This window comes from Sinohyriopsis cumingii, chromosome 18, assembly GCF_028554795.1.
Source record: "Sinohyriopsis cumingii isolate HCF-2022 chromosome 18, ASM2855479v2, whole genome shotgun sequence".
Lineage (NCBI taxonomy): Eukaryota > Metazoa > Mollusca > Bivalvia > Unionida > Unionidae > Sinohyriopsis > Sinohyriopsis cumingii.
The window spans coordinates 100,092,961-100,115,368 of NC_142978.1; the positions used below are offsets into that span (position 1 = coordinate 100,092,961).

At 34.1% G+C, this 22,408-nt stretch overlaps 2 protein-coding genes across 8 annotated transcripts in view; one reads left to right on the plus strand and one right to left on the minus strand.

The window, feature by feature from the left end:
• Window positions 1–13,934, plus strand: part of LOC149777584 (neurofibromin-like) — a 295,420-nt gene extending 281,486 nt beyond the window's left edge. For 4 of the 5 annotated variants that reach the window (XM_089942205.1, XM_089942202.1, XM_089942206.1 and 1 more), the window contains 2 exons: window positions 1,995–2,041; window positions 3,597–13,934. In XM_089942205.1, coding sequence (XP_089798331.1) covers window positions 1,995–2,041; window positions 3,597–3,929 — 380 coding nt within the window. In that variant the 3' untranslated portion in view covers window positions 3,930–13,934. The remainder of the gene's footprint in view (window positions 1–1,994; window positions 2,042–3,596) is intronic. The other variant, XR_016416190.1, reaches the window with a different exon arrangement.
• A 4,147-nt stretch (window positions 13,935–18,081) lies between these two features.
• Window positions 18,082–22,408, minus strand: part of LOC149777585 (serine protease inhibitor dipetalogastin-like) — a 35,594-nt gene continuing 31,267 nt past the window's right edge. For all 3 annotated transcript variants that reach the window (XM_089942215.1, XM_089942214.1, XM_089942213.1), the window contains exons 3-4: window positions 18,760–18,981; window positions 18,082–18,399 (exon numbers count right to left, since the gene is read on the minus strand). In XM_089942215.1, coding sequence (XP_089798341.1) covers window positions 18,327–18,399; window positions 18,760–18,981 — 295 coding nt within the window. In that variant the 3' untranslated portion in view covers window positions 18,082–18,326. The remainder of the gene's footprint in view (window positions 18,400–18,759; window positions 18,982–22,408) is intronic.

Sequence of the window (22,408 nt, forward strand, 5' to 3'; positions counted from 1 at the left end):
TCCGAGTCAGAGAATGTAACATTAAATATTCATGTTTTAAGTTATTTACACCCACCTTGCTTGTCATTATTGTTTTGCATGCTGCCTCCTTCTATTCCCTGCTCGCAGCTTTTATTTAAGTACATTTTGGAAAGTGAGAATAGTGGACACACAAAAATATATGCTTGCTTAACAGAACTTTCTTTCTATAATAACATTAGGAAGGACTCCACATCAAGATGAAGATGGGGTAGTCACCTTGTGTGTCCCTTGATGAAAATGTGACTTTTTCAAATGTGATTGCCTAATGCAAATGGCCTTCTTGGCAAGATGGTCCTGAGGCATTGAAATTACTTCATTGTTTATGTATCAGTTCTCATGGTTTTATGAAACATCAGATTTTCATTGATACTGTAATTGTTGGGGAAGATGTGAGATCCTGTTTATTTTGCAGAAGGGCCATAGTTCATTGGATCTTTCAAACTGTGATTTCATTAGGTCTTTCAGACTGCAGTTTCTTTATATATATCAAACTGGTTTCATTGGGTCTTTCAGACTGGTTTCATTGGGTCTTTCAGACTGCAGTTTCTTTATGTCTATCAAACTGGTTTCATTGGGTCTTTCAGACTATGGCTTCATTGGGTCTTTCAGATGGGTTTCATTGGGTTTTTCAAACTCTTTGATTGCAGCAGCCATGATATCTACAAAATTTTGTAGCAACATTACTTGCTTATAAGTAAAGTACAAATTCAAAATACACAGACCCTGCTATCAGATAATGTGCCAGCAGATCTGGGTCTACAGTTTATAAAGAGAAATTAGTAAATGAAACAAAAAAGATCTTGGTCTGCCAGCACGTGGTGTCAGATCGGGGTCTGTGTTGTTTGCAGTTGGACTTTTAAGCAAGTAGAGATGGTTCCACATGAAAAATAGTGAATTCATTGAATGTTCTTTGATATTCTAGAAGAAACATGATGTTGGCATTGGCCTCACTGTCAACTGGAAACACCTGCATGAGATTGTCTAAGTTAATCAACCCTTGACACAAAACTATTCCTGGAATAACTTGTTTTATATACATATGAAAAGAAATGTGATTATTTTTGTTGTTTGTGGAAAACACACACTTAATACATGTGTTATTGAATAAAAACTACGACTCCAAGAAATGTTCAAACTCGTGTTGAAGATGTTGACTGCTTTATTACAAATAAATGTTGATGGTGGCTTTGTTTGCAGGAAAAGGAAAAACAAAGACAGCTACGTACGTGTTTAAGCGCTTCATATAACCGAAGTAATCCGCTTGAAAGAGAATAAGAATCGGATTTGAAGGACTTATTTATCTCCCCTCGTAAGATGTCCAACTTTAATTGTTAGGGAAATCCACAATGACATGCCAGCTTAATGTAATGCAGATGACCATTGATTTTACACTTATTAAAGTGATTAATTCCACAAAAATGTCTCCAAAGTATTCCAGTTATCATTATCTTTACCAAGCTCACAGTGTTTAGATAACTGCTTGATCATGAGCTGTGAATTGTCTTCTGTTGTTTATTTTCCTGCTTATTGCCAACACCTTCAATTAATCCACATCATAATTAGTGTAATGAATCTGGCCAGATGGTTGGCTACTTCAGTTACCAGTTTTTGAGCACAGGTAAAACATTCCTTGTTTACATTACAACTTAAATTTTTTTATTTTTCTTGGGCTTTCATAAAGGCTTGTTTTATGTTGGGAAATTTTATGTAGTATGTAAAATTAAAATTTTTTAAAATATGATATCATGAAAATTATAGGGTTCAATTATTTAGATTAGTTATGATAGATACAGATCAGGGAAGGAACAGAAGTATGTCATCTAGTCGTTTGGGTTACTTACATTTCCACTCTGACTTCCTGAACTTTAATTTGGCATTTTGTTTAATTACAGTGTAGAAAATTAACTGGATTGTCATGCTATATTTATAAAATACCCAGCATCATGCTCACAAGTATATATTGCTTTTTTTAGGTATTGGATTTGGTGGCTTGTGGAGATTTGCTGGTACATTTACAAAGGTATGCTTCATTGCCATTGGACATGCTAGTTTTCAGATCAGAGTTACCAATCTTATAGATTTTAAGTATTATTGTCTAGCTTAGTGTTGAAGTATCATGGAATGAGTTGAGTCATGTTAAGAACAAGTCTATACAGCATGCCCATGGAATTTTCGTTTCAGCATTAAATAGTTACAATCTATGTCCTTTAAGGTTATGATAGTTTCTGTTAATATTAATTTACATATGGAGAGAGCGTGGAGGAATATTATAGTTAGCAACATCATATTATGCCCACTATAAGGCAAATCATGATGCTGTGATTTCTGTATGTCCATCTGTTACCATTTTCATTTCGGCACAGTAACCTGAGCTCTCCAATATCTACATTTACTAAACTTTTGGGATGGTTTTCATTTGTGGTAAGAAAGACGGGTGTCAATTTCAGGGTCAGAGGTCAAGGTCACTAATTGTGCCTGAAAGAAACAAATGGTTTAGTCACAGTAACATTAGTTACACAACACATAACTGGACCAAACTTTGTGGATAGCTTGCACATAAGCTAAAGAGAAGCATTTTGATTTAAGGGACAGTGTAAAGAGTCAAGGTTTTTGCGACAAGAAGAAAAATTGCTTCTGCACCATAATATTAGGTCTACATCATAGACCTTGAGCAAACTTTGTTGTGGACTTACAATTGTGGTAAAGAAAAAAGGTCTGTTGATTTTGCGGTCAGGGATTAAGATCATTGTGGTTAAAAACAGGCTTCAGCACAAGAGCATTAGTCCGACATCACATCAGAACCAAACTTTGTGGATATCTTGCTGTTGGGGTAAGGTAGAAGCCTATCAGTTTTGGGGTCAAAAGGCCAGAGATCAGGGTCATGGTAACTAAGAGGAGGAAAATAATTTGCACAAAAATTTCATTTCTTCACCATGTATCTTTACCAGAGTTCATGGATGACACACGGATAAAACAGAAGTCTTCTGATTTTGGTTTGAAAAAGGTCACTTTAAGAAAAAAAGGTTTTACCTAATGATTTTTGTTTTAGACTACATACCTGGACCAAATTTTGTGATGGCTTGCACTTAATGTATGGAAGAGGTCTATTATTTGAGTGTCAAAAGGTCAAATATCACTTTCATTCAAAGAAAATTGGGTTTGCTGAATAGCTTTTGTTTTAGAACATGTTCCTTGACTGTACATTGTGGTAATAAAGAATCCTTAAGAATTAGGGTCAGAGGTCATGGTTATGGTAAATCTGATAAGAAAATAATGGGTTCCTCACAGTAAGTTTAATTCAAGACTGCACACATTGACCAAAAGTCAGGATATTTAGACCCATTTGTTAATAATCTTTAAAGTCAACAATAGTCTTCTATTTCCTACATAGAGGACTGTCAAACATGGAGTGGTGTATAATGTATGATTCTTGTTTCTTTTGTGTACATAATGGTTCCAGAAATTAAGAAATAATGGTTTATAAAATATGGAGATAAGCTTCTGTGGATAAATTTAAAAAAAACAAAAAACCTGTTCCATGATGCTCATATCAATGACACATTGTGTTCTTTCAGTCTGCTCAGAGCAGTGATATTGCTGAACTGTTTGTCAACTGCCTGGAAGCCATGATGGTGGAGACCTGTCTCCCAGGAGATGACCTTGACATTTTGAACCCATATCCAAGTTCCCTGGGAATCTCATCCAATTTGAACCTCTCTAGCTCCATGTCTAGCCTCAGCATCTGCAGCATGCACTCCCCAACAGACAAGGACAACTCAGAGAAAAATGGATCTGGAACAAATGGAGCTAGGATACGCCATGGCTCAGCAAATAATGTGACTGGTAAAAATCGAGCCGGAAGTTTTAAGAGGAAGGACAGTAAGAAAAAGATGGACAGTTTTGACTAAAGTTTTGCACACGAATCTCTTTTGGATATTATAAAATGACATTTTACTTCATTATGAAACAGTCTTCATTTCAGCAACCTATATCTTTAAAAGATTTCCAGTTTTCAGGTTTTCACAAATTCAGATTTATAATGAGATGTAGTTCCTTGGACCAATATTTGTTGTAGTTTATAATTGGAAGGTAAGTTTTTTTTTGGTCGAATATAAGTTTATTCATTGAGATTGCTGGATTTTTCATGACTGGAAGTCAAGTATAACTTGGTAAAGACAAGGTACTGTATATATTTGCTTATTAGTCAAATGACAATTAACAAAGATCCTGATTTGCCATATCATAATGCACCTGCAGAGTAGGATCTGTTTTGTTTGTTTCACTGTTTACTTTTTACAAACTGCACAGAACCAGATCTGCTGGCACATTATGTGAAGACGGATCTGTATCTGTGCAGTTGGAATTTTATTAGCAATTCTGCCATATTGACTAAAGCACAAGTTTAAACAGTATTTTACTTCTCCCACAAAAATAAACCAACCTAAATTAAGTTGTTTCACTGGCTCAGGTGTTGGCTTGTAAATGGTGAGGAAAGACGACATGCAGGGAACTAGCGACACTGGTAAAAAGACTAATTTTGGACGATATACTACTAACCATTTATGTCTTCCAAGTAGGTATATTTCCTTTCAAAGGTGCGGTAATTTCTGGCATTGAATGTCATTTTGGACATTGTTTTAGGTATTGAAGCTCACAATAATAAGCGTACGCCAATAAATTATAAGAGTTTTGCATCATTAGGTAATTTTGGACTGTACACTTTGGCGGTGCATTTTCTTTCTTGTCCTAAATAAATCAGTTTTGGTAGACATTAAACATCAGACATGCATTGTGATAAGTTACAATAATATAAAGATATTCTAGGTGGGTTTTAGCAGCTGCCTCCCTTTTATGAGGTATTTTGGGATAAAACTAATGTTCATTTGGTAAGGAATAATTTTCTTTTGGTTTCACCCCAAATATCAGTGTGTGTGTATATATTAGGGTAAATTACTTTGCATACCTTAACCAGGGAGTGTAACAGGAAGCATGTTGCTACTTTGTTATTGATATACCTGTCAACTCTCATGCTGTGAAAAACAACTTGTGATTTTTGGGGTTATTCAACATCTACCTCCCAATTTCATAATATCTCCTGTTTTTTTTGCTGAAAACTCTCATTATTACATTATATCTGTCAATTTTCATTTCTCTTTAAAAATGCATCCTGCATAAATAGATATAATTTATGCAATACACAGAAGCCATTTTCTATTTTATCACCTGTAAATATTTTTGTGACAAAATTATTATCACACTACAAAGATCAGTCAATATTGTGTGAAAATGAAGCTTTAAAAATACCTCAAGAAACCTCTCGATTTTAGGTCCCTATCTCCCTATTATTTTATTCACTCTCCCTATTATTTTATACACTCTCCCTACTTGGCTTTTGAAAAGTTGATAGCTATGTGTCCAGCTCTTTCCCCACTATACTCCATTAAAAAAACACCCTTTCAGAAAAACACCATTGTCCAGCTCTTTCCTTACTCTGCTACATTAAAACACCATTGATCCAGCTCTTTCCCCACTATGATACATTAAAACACCTTTGATCCAGCTCTTTCCCCACTATGCTATTACAACACCATTGATCTAGCTCTTTCCCCCTTTCCCCACTCTGCTACATTAAAACACCATTGATTCAGCTCTTTCCCTATTATGTTGCATTAAAACACAATTGATCCAGCTCTTTTCCCACTATGTTACATTAAAACACCATTGATCCAGCTTTTCCCCACAATGGTACATTAAAACACCATTGATCCAACTCTTTTCCCACTATGTTACATTAAAACACCATTGATCCAGCTTTTCCCCACTGTTACATTAAATCACCATTGATCCAGCTCTTTTCCCCACTCTTTTACATTAAAACACCATTGATTCAACTCGTTCCCCATTCTGCTACATTAAAATACCATTGATTCAGCTCTTTTCCCACTCTGCTACATTAAAACACCATTGATCCATCTCTTTCCCCACTCTGCTACATTACAACACCATTGATCCAGCTCTTTCCCCCTTTCCCCACTCTGCTACATTAAAACACCATTGATCCGGCTCTTTCCCTATTATGTTACATTAAAACACAATTGATCCAGCTCTTTTCCCTCTATTTTACATTAAAACACCATTGATCCAGCTTTTTCCCACAATGGTACATTACATCATTGATCCAGCTCTTTTCCCACTGTGTTACATTAAAACACCATTGATCGAGCTCTTTCCCCACTCTGCTACATTAAAACACCATGGATCGAGATCTTTTCCCACAATGATACATTAAAACATCATTGACCTAGCTCTTTCCCCACTATGATACATTAAAACATCATTGATCTAGCTCTTTCCCCACTCTGCTACATTACAACACCATTGATCCAGCTCTTTCCCCACTCTGCTACATTACAACACCATTGATCCAGCTCTTTCCCCACTCTGCTACATTAAAACACCATTGATCCAGCTTTCCCCACTCTGCTACATTACAACACCATTGATCCAGCTCTTTCCCCACTCTGCTACATTAAAACACCATCGATCCATCTCTTTCCCCACTCTGCTACATAAAAACACTATTTATCCAGATCCATCAGGAGGTAATAATTTATATGAATAATCAGTCAGTTTTGCTGATAATTATTTTTCATTAATTACGAGGGGTGGTTGCAAGAGATGATGGGATTCTGCATAGGAAAACAATTTGGGTGACCAGCTTTATCCTATAATGGCTAAAAAAATAATGCTAAACATCAATTTCATTTAACATAAAGGTGGTTGTTTTCTTGAACATTTCAAGAAAATGCATGTAATGTTAATGTTTAGATATTTCCTCCTTCAGTAGTAGAACACTAGTGTCTCTTACAAATCGAAAATGGAAGTAATTTATTAAATTTCATGTGCTTTTTTCTTCTGGTCATAGATAATTTTGAAATTTATGTGACTTTATAGTTTAAAACTCTGAGTGAATCAGATTACTGGGTACTTTATCCAAAGAAATCCAGGACAGTATCATGTATATTTTAATTTTAAATGGCGCTCAAAACTGTCTTCATTATCAGTGCTGATGGCGTGGGAGTGTTAAACATTGATTGATTTTCATTAGATGTACTTCCAATAAATAAAGTTACATCGTAGGATTTTTAGGAGAAAATCATTGTAATTTACACACAAGTCCCACTTTCTCAAAAGATCATAAACCGCACTATTCCAGATACAGGACTCATCTATTTATTGTGACAAAGAAGTTGACCAAAATTGCATCTTCTTAGACATTTATAGTTCACTATTTTTGTAATCTTGTAATCAGAAACCATAAAAGTGACCCTTTTTATAAGTAATGCAGCTTTATCATGAAAGATATGTTGACAATGCTGTGTGCTAACAGTGCTTTAAATCACAAAAATAGTATTTAATTACTTGAAATCCCAATATAATTGGTTCTCATGAACCAAGAACTAAACTAAAAAGAACAAATTTAAGTAATAGTGATGAAAACAAGTTTTATGAACATAATAGGATGCATGACCGTATATGTGGTATAAACTAGGCAACAGTATAATGAAGGGCAGCATCGCAAGGGAGTGCAGTACATGTTTACCAGGAATAGATTTGTAGATCCACGGCACAATTCTTTGTGGGGTACAGCTTTGATATACTTAGTTTTATATGGCAGTCCTGTGAAGTAGTGCCACAGACGGTGTAAGAAACAGTTTAGAGTTCCAGATGTAAGAATGAATATGACCTCATAATGCAGGCTTTGTATCTAGGACTGAAGTTCTCATAATGCAGTCTTCGTATCTAGGACTGAAGTTTTGCTGTAATCATCCAAGGAGTTTCAAATGTAAATTGCAGATTGAGGTGGACTTTGTCAGTAAAAAAAATGCCAAGGAGCAAATTTAGTGATTTAGACTGAAAATTAATGCACTTTTTATTTAAATCCTTTTGTGTACTTTAGTTCAGTGATTTATTTCAGAAAATAATTTCCACATTTACCCATACAATATCCATTCAGCTTCACATATCAAAGACCCAGATGACTGCAGTCACATGGTGAGCCAGCTGATCACAACACAGATACATGCAATAATAGAATGTTTAAAATGGGAGGTTTTATTCAGTAAAAGATCTGAGCAGATCAAGCTCAGATCTACATTATATACTTGCTTATAAGCCAAGCCCAACTGCAACAACATGGATCCTGATTCACCACCACATAATTTGCCAGCAGATAAGGATTTCTGTAATTTTTTCTTTTGATTACTCCTAACAAGATGCATAAACCCAGATCTGCTGACACTTTGTGCAATAGCAGATCTGGACCTGTTCTGTTTGCAGGTGAATTTATAAGTGGGTATATATGGTAGTTATCATTAACTTGGAAAAGATATACAATAACAGTATAAACTACTAAAGGATACATGTACAAGAAGTGAAGATGACAGGTGCTTCCTTTTACTGGGCCAGTAGCTTTTTATTTTTTATTTTCAAATCTCACTAACATATTTACACATGTATTTGCTCACCCTTCTATAACAGTTTAGACTTGAGATCTACCATTACATTTTAGTGATATTCCAGCATATTATGGGATGGCAGATCTGGGTGTACAGTGTTTTGCAGAAAGGTGTGATTTATATTGGTAAATATGGCCAAGCAAGAAGAGTTGTGAACTGAGCTATTTGATGTTGTGAAAGATAGCTTGGAAATCTTACTATATACAAGGTTTATTGAAATATTATCTTCAGTGTATATTATCATCTATTTGTCAATGTTGTGAAGTTATATATTGTAATATCTTTATTTTTTGTGAAGCCTTGTTAGCTAAAATATATCAAGAGCATGTTTTACACAAAGTGTTGTGTATTTGTGTACGTATTGTCATTGCCATTTAATTCAAGCCTCAAGTTTACATTTGCACTTTTTTCCTGTAGCAATAAGTCTTTCAGTCATTTTTTAATTTAATTTTTTTTATAACTTTTAAAGTTGCATTCATCAAATGTCGTATGCTTTTAGAAAAAAAGCAACAATCCAGTTATTTGCAAGCAGTTATGGTTATTTTGTATGTACCCAATGCGAAATGAACTTGAGATATATTCTTAAATTTAATCACTAAACAATAAAATTTTGAAAGTTGTTTTGATAAACTGACTAAAAGCAAAAACATGGATTAGAAATGTAATGGTCTGATTCAGCTGTTTACATTTAAACACACGCACACACATACACACACACACACAGACACACTCACACCTGATTTTTCTTTCTGGAAAGGAAAGGAAGTAATCCAGATATATTTTTCAAACCAGTTAAAAGTCATTTCAACACAATTTTGTTCATTGATTTTGTATTTTATGCTGGATCAGCACATCATTATAATATTTGTCCTGGAAGATGTGGACTATGCTGCCTTATTATGACACCATCTTGTAATGAAATACATTACACATATAAAATTACTACTACATCATAAAATGGTATCCCTGACTATGCCCGCTGTATAACAGACAATTTAATTATTAATTGCCCTATAGTCGGACTTGCCTTATTACAGATGTTATAACAAATTGCCCCATAGGTGGACCTGCCTTTTAACAGATGTTATAATAAATTGCCATATAGTTGGAATGCTTTGGAACCAAGACCTTTCACCAGAGATAAGCAAATTTGTTTGCACACCACAACACCAATTAAGTTTCCATCGTAGTTTTATCCTTTCCACACACGGTTGAGCAAAGATATTTTTCAATAATTTATTTGTATTCTGCCACAATAACTGCCTGTGGGTATCAGTGTTAGTAGAGCACTTGGGTCATGTTTTTGGGACCTAGTCCTTTAGTGCCCTTGGTCCGTATTGTACTAGCAGATGATTTTAGCCTTAGCAGTCTTCAGTTTACCTTTATGGTGGAAACACTGGCAGCTAGTTGTATACAAGACCACCAAAATTTACAATTTCAAGAAGTCATTCTGGGACAAAATCGACAACTCACTGGTACAGACTGAAATCCTGTTTTGTGCCCATTCTGTTTGTGGGTGAATTCATTTCAGTTGTTGTACACACTTGGTAGTATCAGTTATCTACTGATGTAAATGATGTCCTCAAGAAATGGGTTGTATCTTTTGATGACATTTTAGCATTATTTATATTTACATAACCTTCATCATATATTTACTCTAGTCAAATATGTAAAACCATATTAGATTGAACCAGCAGACCTAAAAAAGCAAAGCAACTCCTTTGTTATTGTGCTATTTTGGTCTTAGAGTGTTAACTATTTCTTTTTCTCCATGCTTTTTGCCTTACAGTGTTGGTCTTATATAACTGTTTCCTTGTCCCCAAGTTGGTCTTACAATGTTAACTGTTTCATTGTCTCCACGCTTTTGGTCTCATCTGTACTAGGCATATTGTAAGAAATATATATACAGTTTCTAATAACATCACAAGATTTGTTAAGATGTCGTTTAAGATTTTTCTGCAATTTTTTGGAGTGTCATAAAAAGGATAGGTCACTTGTGCTATGATTCGCAAGTAAGACAGTCTTATATGGATTCTGCACCATAAATACTGTATAGCATGAGTAGGAAGGAACCAAAACAAAAGTCTATGTCTCAGAACTTAGGAACTAAGAAAATTCAATCATTAAATTCAAGGTCTGTTCTCAGACTGAATATGTGGGGGAGAATGATCCCTCCATTTGAAACAAGAGAGAACATTTATAAATACACTATAGGTGCGGTTAAACTAATAAATATATATTGTGATTGAAAATATAAAAATTATGTGCAGGTTTTGCACATGGGGGGGGGCATTGTTTTTAACTCTACTTGTCATAGATCGGACGACTGTCATCCATCAGACCATTTGTAATCATTACTTCTCATAAACTACTTGGAGGATTGCCATGAAACTTTACACACATTCATCCATTGGTCTAGTTGGTCTTGAAAGAAAATGGTGCCACTCAGACATCCAGTATGACCACCACTTTTAGCAATCTTGAAAATGTTTGATATTGCTACTCCTCCTGAATAAAAAGTCACATTGACATGAGATATTCACCAGAAGACTTTGTTGTATGCTGTCTGTTTGCTGGTCTTAAATAAAACTTGTGCCAGTCTGTGTCCAATCTGGCCACTGTTGCAGCCATCTTGAAAATCTTATCACTACTCTTGAATGAAAAGTAATATTGCCATTTGGGTTTTCACCAGAATAATGTTTATGCTTTGTAGATGATTCTAAATGAAAAGAGTGATGTTTGCACATCCATGATGGTCACCACAGCAATGAAAATATTGTCTCTATTCCACCTGAATGGATGGTCACATCACATGGGGACTAATACAAAGTGACTTCTTAAGATGTCTAGTTGGCCCAAAATGAAAGGCACAAAGAAAAAAAATGACAGATTGGAAGGAAATGGGGATCACAAATGACAGATTGGAAGGAAATGGGGGTCTTTTTCTCACATATACACACATCACAGTAACTGAGATGCTTGAAAAAAATGGTTACTCAGAAGTGATCAAGATTTAGGTCACTTTGTGAAATCAAAAGTTTTAAGTGCTTGACTTTCATTTTTTTTACAGCAACCATACTGTTTGTCATGGTGCCATATATACATGTTTATAAGATGAGTCAAACTGCAAAACTGCACAGACCCAGATCTGCCATTGCACAATATGCCAGCTGATCTGGCTGTGTGCAGTTGTGAGTAATCAGTAGAACAAAAAACATGCTGATCTGCAGGTACATTATGTTATAGCAGATCAGAATTTGTTGTTTGCAATTTTGACAAGACTTATAGGCAAGTATATATGGTAGTTAACATCGTCGCAAGACAATAATTGTTGGATGTGACCTCATTTAAATGCAGAGTTCAGGTAGTACAAGATCATTTTCCTTGCTTATTTGCTGTCTCCAACTAATGAAATACAATCACATTTGGACTAAAACAGCTAGGTGGTACTTCAGTAATATGGTTATTAAGTATCACTCAGTTAAAGGGAGACCATTCAGGACATGGATCCATTTAGCAAGCACCTGGCAATCTATTCAACCGGAGTTATTCAGTCAACCTTGTTAGTGATTAAGAACCATAATAGGGATAATTAACATTGAACAAACTAATCCAGTGGAAGACGTTTACAGAACAAGTGTCCAAAAGTTTCAGAATGAAACAAATAAAAATATTGAATAGATATGTCCCCAAAAATGTCCAGTGTTTATTTCCAAGAGGACCTTTTTATGAAGAGCTACAAGTCTGAATGCATATTTATGTAGTGTATGTATGTATATATATATATATATATATATATATATATATATATATATATATATATATATATATATATATATATATATATATATATATATTGCATGTGCATAGAGTGGGTCCAACTGTAGATGGGATAGACTAGGATCTGTCTGCCTATTATGTGATGACATATTTGGGTCTGCATAGTTTAGATTTGGTTGAACATAACTGATGTTTAAATATTGTAATTTATGTGTTGCCTAAACAAAGATTTCAGACCCTGAATATGACGAGTTTGATTTGTTTATGTTTACAATGGTTTCAAAGTTTTTATCCACAGCCTAAAGGTAAAGGGGACAACAGAATTAACCAGAAAAGCATGGGGACAAACAGCTTGGCAACATTGCCAAGAAATCTATGTAAATAGGGAAAATGATGTAGCAGTGCAACTGAGGGCAAGGTTATTTGCACCTGTCAATTGGCAGTTCACAACGACTGCATTTACTGTCATGGAATTGTTGTTTGCATTTATGTTCTTTTGAATAGCTCTCAGATTTTGAAGAGATTGGGAATTCTGTCTATCAAGACATAAGCCATTCATTGTAGCCATTGAAATTCACCCATCACTATTGTCCAACTCTAGATGGTGTGATGATACTATGAGATTTCTAGGCTGGTTTTTGATTTTTGAAGGTTTTGCAGATGAGCAAAACTTCTGCAACAGGGAACCATACAGCTCTTGGTTGTTTCAGATGACTTGCAGGCACATTTCATTCTCTGCATTGGCCATCGTGCAAGAACGAAAAGTTCAGTATCTCTGATACTAAGCTTGTAGAAAGAAATATAACAAAGAAATTATATCCCTTGATTTTAATTTACCATAAAGACTATAATTCTCATAAATATCATATAAGTGTAGTGATTGTGCATATATTGTTTTGTAAAATTATTGTACATGTTTTGTGTAAATATTTTTAAATTGATATAGTTCTGTTAGTGCTACATTGTGCTCAGCGTCTTTCATTATTAAAAAACCAGTCAGCTGTTCATATTGATACAATTATTGCTATAGTTACATTCTTAATCATAAATCTAGTAACATGTAACAAATGGGTTCAGTGTTAAGTATCCTTTTAAATGGGTGAAATTAACAACAACAGCCATTCACACTTTCTCCGTTAGAAATCAGTTCATATTATTTCATTTTCAGTTGATACCACATGTTCTTTGCAAGTTTTTATAATCTAGCTATTGTCAGCTTAGACTAACCTTTAATCTGGTTAAAATCATGAACAGTTAATCTCTGTTTAAATTGCATACTCAAACATAAGAAAGTTGTAAACATTGATGCATTATAGTCTCTTTATGCATTTGCATGACAATAATTGTGTCTGGGCAAATTGTACATCATGTTAATTCATGTTAATTCATAATTAGTCACATGTTTAATTTATTCAAGTACAATTCATCCTTTATTTCTGTAATCTTACTTTAAATCTCATTGATTGACTTCATCATTACATTGTTATCGCCATTATTATTGTCACCAACCAGCCTGAAGTCAGTGAAGTCAATATCGTAACAATATAAATGATATTGTGTTCTGATAAAAGTGTTAACAAGTCATGTTTTGCTCGAATAAATTGTCAAAATTCAGTCACTTTCATTCATTTTGAAACCCTTGTTTATTTACGTTTCTTCTACCTTGCTGCTTTCATGTATTGTTCACGACGATTGCATGAAGAGTTAGTTATAAATAAGTTTGCCCATTCATAGTCTTAATCTGTTGCTGTCTTTTAAGGTCTTCAAGCTGACAGGAAAATTGAACTTGACATTAGGAAAATTGAGCTTGCCCCAAATATGGTCAGATGGAAAATGGTTTCAAAATACACCACTCCCTCGATAACTCACGCCCTGATAACTCACGAACCTGCTTATAACGTGGGGTCAGGTGTGGATTCTTTTTTGTTAAACCCGAAAATACCCCAAAAATTTATTCCTATTTGTTGAACTTGAAGAAAATCACGATCAAAATTGGTAAAGGTACCTTTGTTGTATCGCTCGTTTTATTGTCGAAAACTGTAGATAGGACATAGAAATTTTAATAAACACTATGAAACATCAAATTTAAAAATAGGTTGTACAATTTTTTACATTTTCTTTCCAAACAACATTCCTAGTACACTGCATTTAACGATATGTAAGGAAATTCGATCAATGAAAATGTCACGCCGACTGGTGGCAGTACTTTAATAAATAAATACAAATGAAATTTAAAAAATTATCAATTGAAATTTGTGTTCTAGTTCTGTCTTTTCGTTCCTTTTAAGCGTAATCATCATAAATGCAATGCGTTCTCTTGTAATTAAATGTAAAATGCTTGAATATACCGTAACAGCTATGTCCGCGAGCATTTCTCTGATAACCTAATTAAGTGCAGACCGTGTTTTGATAACTGACTTGCAGAAGTATTCGTTGTATTGTTGCACTGAATTAAAAGCTGGCCTCCTTTGTATTATTACATTAATTATGTCTTTTGAGTAAAGAGAAAGGAGGTGGAATAAAAGAAAAGTTAAAAGGCACGAAAATCCTACAAACTTAAAATCTAGCGGCCCAGGTCGTATGTCGGGCAAATTCAATTCATTTGATCAATCGAACACTGTTATAAAGGTTATTGTGTATGTAACATAAACTACCTTAAATTAACCAACTCTTTCATAATTGTGGTCAAAGATAATTTGGCAGCCAAGCAAAATTAATACTTTGTAAAATAAAGAGCTTGATTTCACAGATACGGACCACTGTGGGCAAGCAAGTTTCAGAGAATTCTTGAACTGGTACTTACAGAGATTTCCTTAGGGATGATAAGAAATTTCATTATTACTTCCAGTGAAATCATGACATCAATATTGTACTAATTGAACAATACAAAAATTGAGTTTCGACATAGATGATTTTTCACAAAATACCTCGTGTTTGTGAGAAAAAAAAAGGAATCTTGTATGGTGGTGTATAAACAGTTAGTCTAGTTCCCTGCTTGTAGACTCCCGATTTTGCCAGATATTTATTAAACACCACTACAGGAACCAAACTCGTCAAGAAAACAAAAAGCAGTGATGTAATACACAGATTTTTCACATACACATGATGGTTGTTCAAACCAGTTGGAACGATCTTTCTTATTTGGATATTTTGAAAATAAATGTTACTTAAACAGAATAACAAACAGCTTCATTAGAAAAGCGCGTTATTAAAAATTATTATCAACGTGATTGTAAAATGAGGATTCAGTCATTAAACAGCCCAGTTCCCTAACGCCGCTCCCCCCACCCTTGGTTTTTTTAATAACTCATGCATCACTTATAGTGCAGTCTATATTTGTGGACCCAGTTGTGTGCGAGTTATTGAGGGAGAGGTGTAGCTAGATTTTTAAGGGAGAGAAATAAGAAATAGAGAACAAAAGTCAAACAACCAATAACAGAGTCGCATTAATTTAATTCTAATCATGTTTTAAAGTGCAAATGATCATGCTTCTTGCATATTATGCAGTCCAAATATGAGCTTTGCTTAAATCATGGGGTCTTTTCTGTAATCGTCAGTCCATATGGATTATCAATAATCTGTAATCGTCAGTCCATATGGATTATCAATAATCTGTAATCGTCAGTCCATATGGATTATCAATAATCTGTAATCGTCAGTCCATATGGATTATGGATTATCAATAATCTGTAATCGTCAGTTCATATGGATTATCAATAATCTGTAATTGTCAGTCCATATGGATTATCAATAATCTGTAATCGTCAGTCCATATAGATCATCAATAATGGGATGTTCTCTGCAATGGCTGAAGAACATTATTTCATTCATTTGCTGAGTCATATTCTGAGTCATGAATTCTTATTTATCCACAGTGATTGAAACTTTCCTGCAAATTTAACAGCATCATAGTGCTTATTGTCCTGTAAAACGAGTTCGTTAAAGCTAGAATTTTATCACATTCCTTTTCTTCCATAAATAAGATTGCAGACTCATTTCATCAACTACATCAAGAATAATGTAAACTAGACTCTTTGTAACGATTAATTTATACTCGACTGAAAAATTTGTGAACACTGATTTTATCAATATACTTCATAATTGTCATTTAGTCATCTTTAAATCACTGACATGCATCAAAATATTTGACAGGCCGACTTTTGATATTGAGAACACTTTTTTTTATCCATTTAATTGTTTGCTAAACAATATTTACTTGTCGGTCTCCTGTTTATTGCCAAATAAACAACAGATCATAAGTACCACTTTTATGGTGTTACATTTTAGGTTCATTAATCATGCTTTGAAGTTTGGTGGTTAATTGTTTGTGACAAGTACCTTTATTATTTTACATACCTGATATATTATTAATAATTAACACCATACTCACCTAAAGAAGGCAATATGCATCAAAACGGTCTTTATACTCGCCTAAATGTACAAGTGTTATGATTAATATATAACATAGTGAGAATAGCCATATTTATTGTTTTTCAAAACAGTAATGGAACACTAACAAAGCCACCTCAGTTTTTGAGACTTGCCAGTGGACAAGTTACTTGGAAACTTGAGCTTGCCTGAGCCAGATTTTGAAGTCAGGCAAGTTAATTTGTAAATACATGCAAGAAGTTAGAACTAGGTGATTCATCTTAATTCTGTGTGCTTATGTGAAATATGTCGTGTAAAGTTTCACTCACAGATAAAGTGTGAATATAATTTATAGATGTGTACAAGGGTCATACATATACATATATAGTATTAGTACCAGAGATGCAGTCTTAGCTCACATTGAGTTGTCAGCATCTGTATCATTAAGAGGTACAAAGTGTTGAGTCACAATCCAGATTTTCTGATGCAGACAACAGGACATGATGTACCAATCTAGGTCAAATTGCTATGATAATATTTTTTATATACCTAATAAATTTTCATATAAATTAATAGAATCACTATATGTAACTAAAAACCAACATAAATTGCTTAACATATCAACATTTTTAACACAAACTTTATCCTGAATCATGCACTGAATTACATATTAATCAGACGACATGAATTTTGTACTTTATAAATGAACGTTGTGAACAACAGTAACTAATTTTCTCAGTGATCACTATCAGTGATATGAATTGTTAGATACATGGGGACATCAGACCCAAATATGTGATTTTGAGTGACTGTGTAGATGTCAAATTTTGCATCATGGAAGATTTCAACAGCTGAATGACTGAAACTTGAAGCCAGGCTAACAATGGTGTGTCTGAGATGCTCTGTTGGGGGGGGGGGGGACTTGCCATTCAGATGATACATTTTGACAGTTATTTACCATGGGATTTGATTATACAGATTTATTACAGAGAATGTTACTCATTTCCATTTGTATGCCAAGTGAGGTTATGGCATAGCTCTTAATGCTTGCAGGGAAACATCAAGGAGAAAGTAGTCCCAACCTTATCAGTAGGATGTTGATATGGGAATGGAAAACGAGAGAATTGTCCTTTGACTTCTAGGAAATGACTTTAAATTCTGGCTCACCTTGGAATAAAAAATGTATAGGTGTAAAATAAAACTGGATATCACTGCTTTAAATAAGGATAGATTCACAACACATATATACACATATGCAGAGTTTGTTGCACACACAGTTACAGGGAAAGTTAGTATGCCATTGCTGAATAGGTAACAATGTAGACACAAAATGAAAGTGATCCAAAAATCCAGTAAGTAGGATTACAATAAAAGATAATCCTATAAACTTCCATTGTGCTTTTATAGGTTTATTTTCAAATTCACAAATACTTTGCTTTAATTTAATGAAATACAATGGTAAAGTTCAACAACTGTTAAACATTGTTTGAGGTTCACACCTTTGTCCATCAACTGGCCACATTTTGGTCATCTGTATTGATGTTCCTTTACTATTTTGGGGGATATTCTCTCCCATTCCAGTTTTTCCACATGCATCATCATTGCCAGTCATCCTGTTGATTACACAATCCATCATCATCATTCTGTACATCGCCCCTGATGTAAAAGACGTAGCTTCTCATTTGTACATCGTGCCTTCTCAAAAAAGCATCTGCAAGAAAAGCACACTTGGAACATCTTGACTGAATACAAGAGAACAAATTATTTGCTTGCCATGCCTCAATTTCACAAAACTTTTATTACTTATATTGTATTCTTAATAAAACAGTATTTGCTAGGGGTGAACATAATACATGTATGTTTTTTAAATGAACATTTACATGTTTTGTTGTAGAGTCCATTTTTCTTTACTAAAGAGCTGATGAAGTCCAGAAATTTTAAGTGATCTGAAAATTTCCATCAAACAGTAGCTAAGAATTGAAGTTTAATACTTAATATTTCGTGATCAATAATAGCTGTTACCATTGTACACCAATGAAGTAAAAACAAAAAATATCAGAAAGTTACTCACATGTTTTGGTAAGTGTTATGGTCACTGCCACAATAGGCTGTGGTGTTTGATGATGCGGAACAGTCAATACGCACAATGTCACTACAAATCACAGACAATATTAAATGCAAGCCACCCTCCTCTCCAGCGGTTCGGGTTGTCTGGGTACTTGGGGGATTGCACACACCGGGATGACGCACCATTAGGCTTGGATCCTTACAGTGTGCCTGTGCAAATTCGCATCTGTAATGTAGAAAGATACCTTAAAACATGAGAGCCTTTATTGAGGTGGTTGGAAAATTTGACGCATGTTGAAGTTCAAATCCTAGATTGATTGATTGATGGATGGGTATGAAATGAAAAACTTCCAACAGTAACGTCTTTCTGAAAACAGTGGAAATGTACATTTAGGACATAAAAATGAAACAGTTTTAACAAGTTTATAAAATAAAACATTTTATCACTTTGAAATATAAACAACAAATCTAAGCTTGCTATTTGAACAGCTTGCCACAGAGGATAAATTGTATCTTGAATTCTTGCTTGAAATAATCAAATAGTGGTACATTTTGATATAAACTTCTTTGTTGCTTAAAATTTAAACATTAAGAAAGTAAAGATTGCAATCAATGGCTTCTGCATCTAACTTTACTTTGCGATAAAAATTGCGTATGTTATCTACTTTTAAATCTTATTGTGTCCTTGGCATTTGTTAATCATTGAGAGTGCAGTTATGACCTTATTTTGACTTTGTTTGTAAGTTATAAATAAGTTGTTTACTCATATTTGAGTTAAAAACATAGCCTTGATTATGACCTTAAAGGTTCTGGAAGCAAACATGTTTACAGTATGGTTTAATTTTACAATAAGATGTTCAAGTTCTTTTCAGATGATGCTATTGTGTCATGGGTCAAGTGGAGATGTAAGTAAAAAAGGGTTTTGTCAAAGTCTGCATTGCTGTTTTTAATATCAGTTTTTGGGAATTTAATTTAATTTGAGAGGAATCTTTTATTTTACAAAAATTATTCATTGAAATTACAAAGTGCTCATTGACATCTTGGATTAAATCACTGTTTTGGGATTATTGTGAATTCATTCAAAGACATTCTTGACTAGATCAAGATTGTTGGCACATCAGCATATTCAAGACTATTGGTACATCATTAGAGTAATTCATTTAGAACTCTATACATTTGGACTTATGATAGAACTTTTAGGATTTAAATAACTGTACTGTAAGTTCCTCTTAAGTTTTCACTTTGCAACTTAAAAATAAATTTATTTGCCGATTTTAATAAACTTGTTGGTTTTGCTTCTTTCTGTTACTTTAAGACCATAGATTCGTAACACTTAAATCGTGCAATCCATTGAAATAGTTTATATTAAAAGCATGTTTATAAAAAAAAATTATTTAATGCAAATGTTTGGCTGCGGAGATACAGGAGTTTACACTTTGAAAGAAAAGCAAGCACTTATAATTTTGTTCCCAACACTGCTAGGTAATAATGAGATGATCACAAAAACCTTCCACCTTGCACACCCCACCCCCCACCTTAGGGCATTTCTTATTATAAGCTTTCAAAAATCAATTCTGCATAATGCGACAATGTATGGGCAGCCGTCACCGCCATAATTATACGAATCAAACGATATAGTATGAAATAATATGATTTTGACTCAGCAAATGAAATGATAAATCCAGATACCAAATGATGTGGTCTTATATCAAATGATAAATCCAGATACCGAATGATGTGGTCTTATAACAAATGATAAATCCAGATACCAAATGGTGTGGTCTTATATGAAATGATGAATCCAGATACCGAATGGTGTGGTCTTATATGAAATGATAAATCCAGATACCGAATGGTGTGGGGTGTGGTCTTATATGAAATGATGAATCCAGATACCAAATGGTGTGGTCTTATATGAAATGATAAATTCAGATAGCGAATGATGTGGTCTTATATCATATGATAAATCCAGATACCGAATGATCTGGTCTTATATGAAATGATAAATCTAGATACCAAATGTTGTGGTCTTATATGAAATGATAAATCCAGATACCGAATGGTGTGGTCTTACATGAAATAATTTAAAGAATAAAACGGAATGATGAATTTAGATTTCAAATGACGTGGTATTAAATGAAATTACTTAGTGTTAAATGAAATGATTTAACCCAACACATGAAATTATGAATTCAGATTCCAAAAGACGTGGCATTAAATGAGATGCTTTAAAGAACAAAACGGAATGATGAACTCTGATTCTAATAAAGTGTTATTTATTGAATTTACATAGCATCAAATCAAATGATTTAGCCCAATCAACGAAATGATGAATTCAGATTCCAAATGACTTAGTATTGAAAATATTATTTAAAGAACAAAGCAAATGGTCCGACTGGGAACAGGACTACAATGCAAGTCAAACTGCTAATCATCTAACGAATCCAAACACACAGAGGAGGGTCTCTGTTATCCAGGACGTATGGTGTCAGCACGCCCAAACTTGTAATCTAGAGACATATTTACAGCATTCAGCTGAGATATTTTCAGACGACACTTGGAGAGCCATGTTGTTTCCATTCCTAAGATATAAACAAAAACAGTATTTTCCAATAAACATAGATCTAAGTTTGTTGAAGCCTGGGAAGCTCGCACAGTACAAGGCAGAGAAATGTTAAAATAACGCATGCACAAACATTAATGTGGATCAAGTCACTTTATGCTCGTTGGAAAATATTGTTCTTGTGTCTGCGAAAATCTCAACCAAATGCTGTAAATACGTCCCTAGATTGGGCCATAAATACCATATGTCACAAATAACAGCTCCCCCATGTGTATTTTTGGATTTGGCTAGATGTTTGCAGTTTGACCTTGCATTGTAGTCCTGTTCCCAGTCGAACCGTTTGCTTTCCACACATTTTATTCAATACCGAATCATTTGCAATCTGAATTCGTCGTTATGTTTCTACGGTCAAATCATTTGATTTCATGCTATGTAAATTAAATTAATCACACGTCATTTTAATCAGAATTCCTTGTTCCAATGTTTTGTTTACATCCTCTCTTTTAGTACCATGTTATTTGGAATCCGAATTAATCATTTCATTTGTTGGATTAAATCATTTAATTTCATACTTCATAAATTTATTTAATACCAAGTCAGTTGTAAGCAGAATTCATCATTCCTTTTTATTCGTAGGGAGGAGGTAGTCGTTGCAAGAATCCGAATTGGTCATACTTATATCACCCACACCCACATACTAAAAGGTGAAGACCCACCAGAGTGCGTTTCTTGCAATGAACCATTCACTGTCAAGCACTTTATGATAGAGTGATTTGACCTACAACCTACGCGCGATCGTTATTACATTGTGCATGACATGAAAGAACTTTTTGATAATATAAACATCACTCGTATTATAGAGTTCTTGAAAGCCGTAAATATTTACTCTAAACTCTGACTTTTATGCTATCACCTTGTGCAGTTTTATGCAGTATATATACCGTCCCATTTTAATAGCTATTCATCTTTTTTACATCTCCCGTTGATCGGGAAGCTTCATTTCGCACCGTTACCATCTTACCTTTTTTAATTTCAACCATTTGTTCTTTTATATCGCTGGTCGATATAGGACCTTTTATAAGTTTTAAAA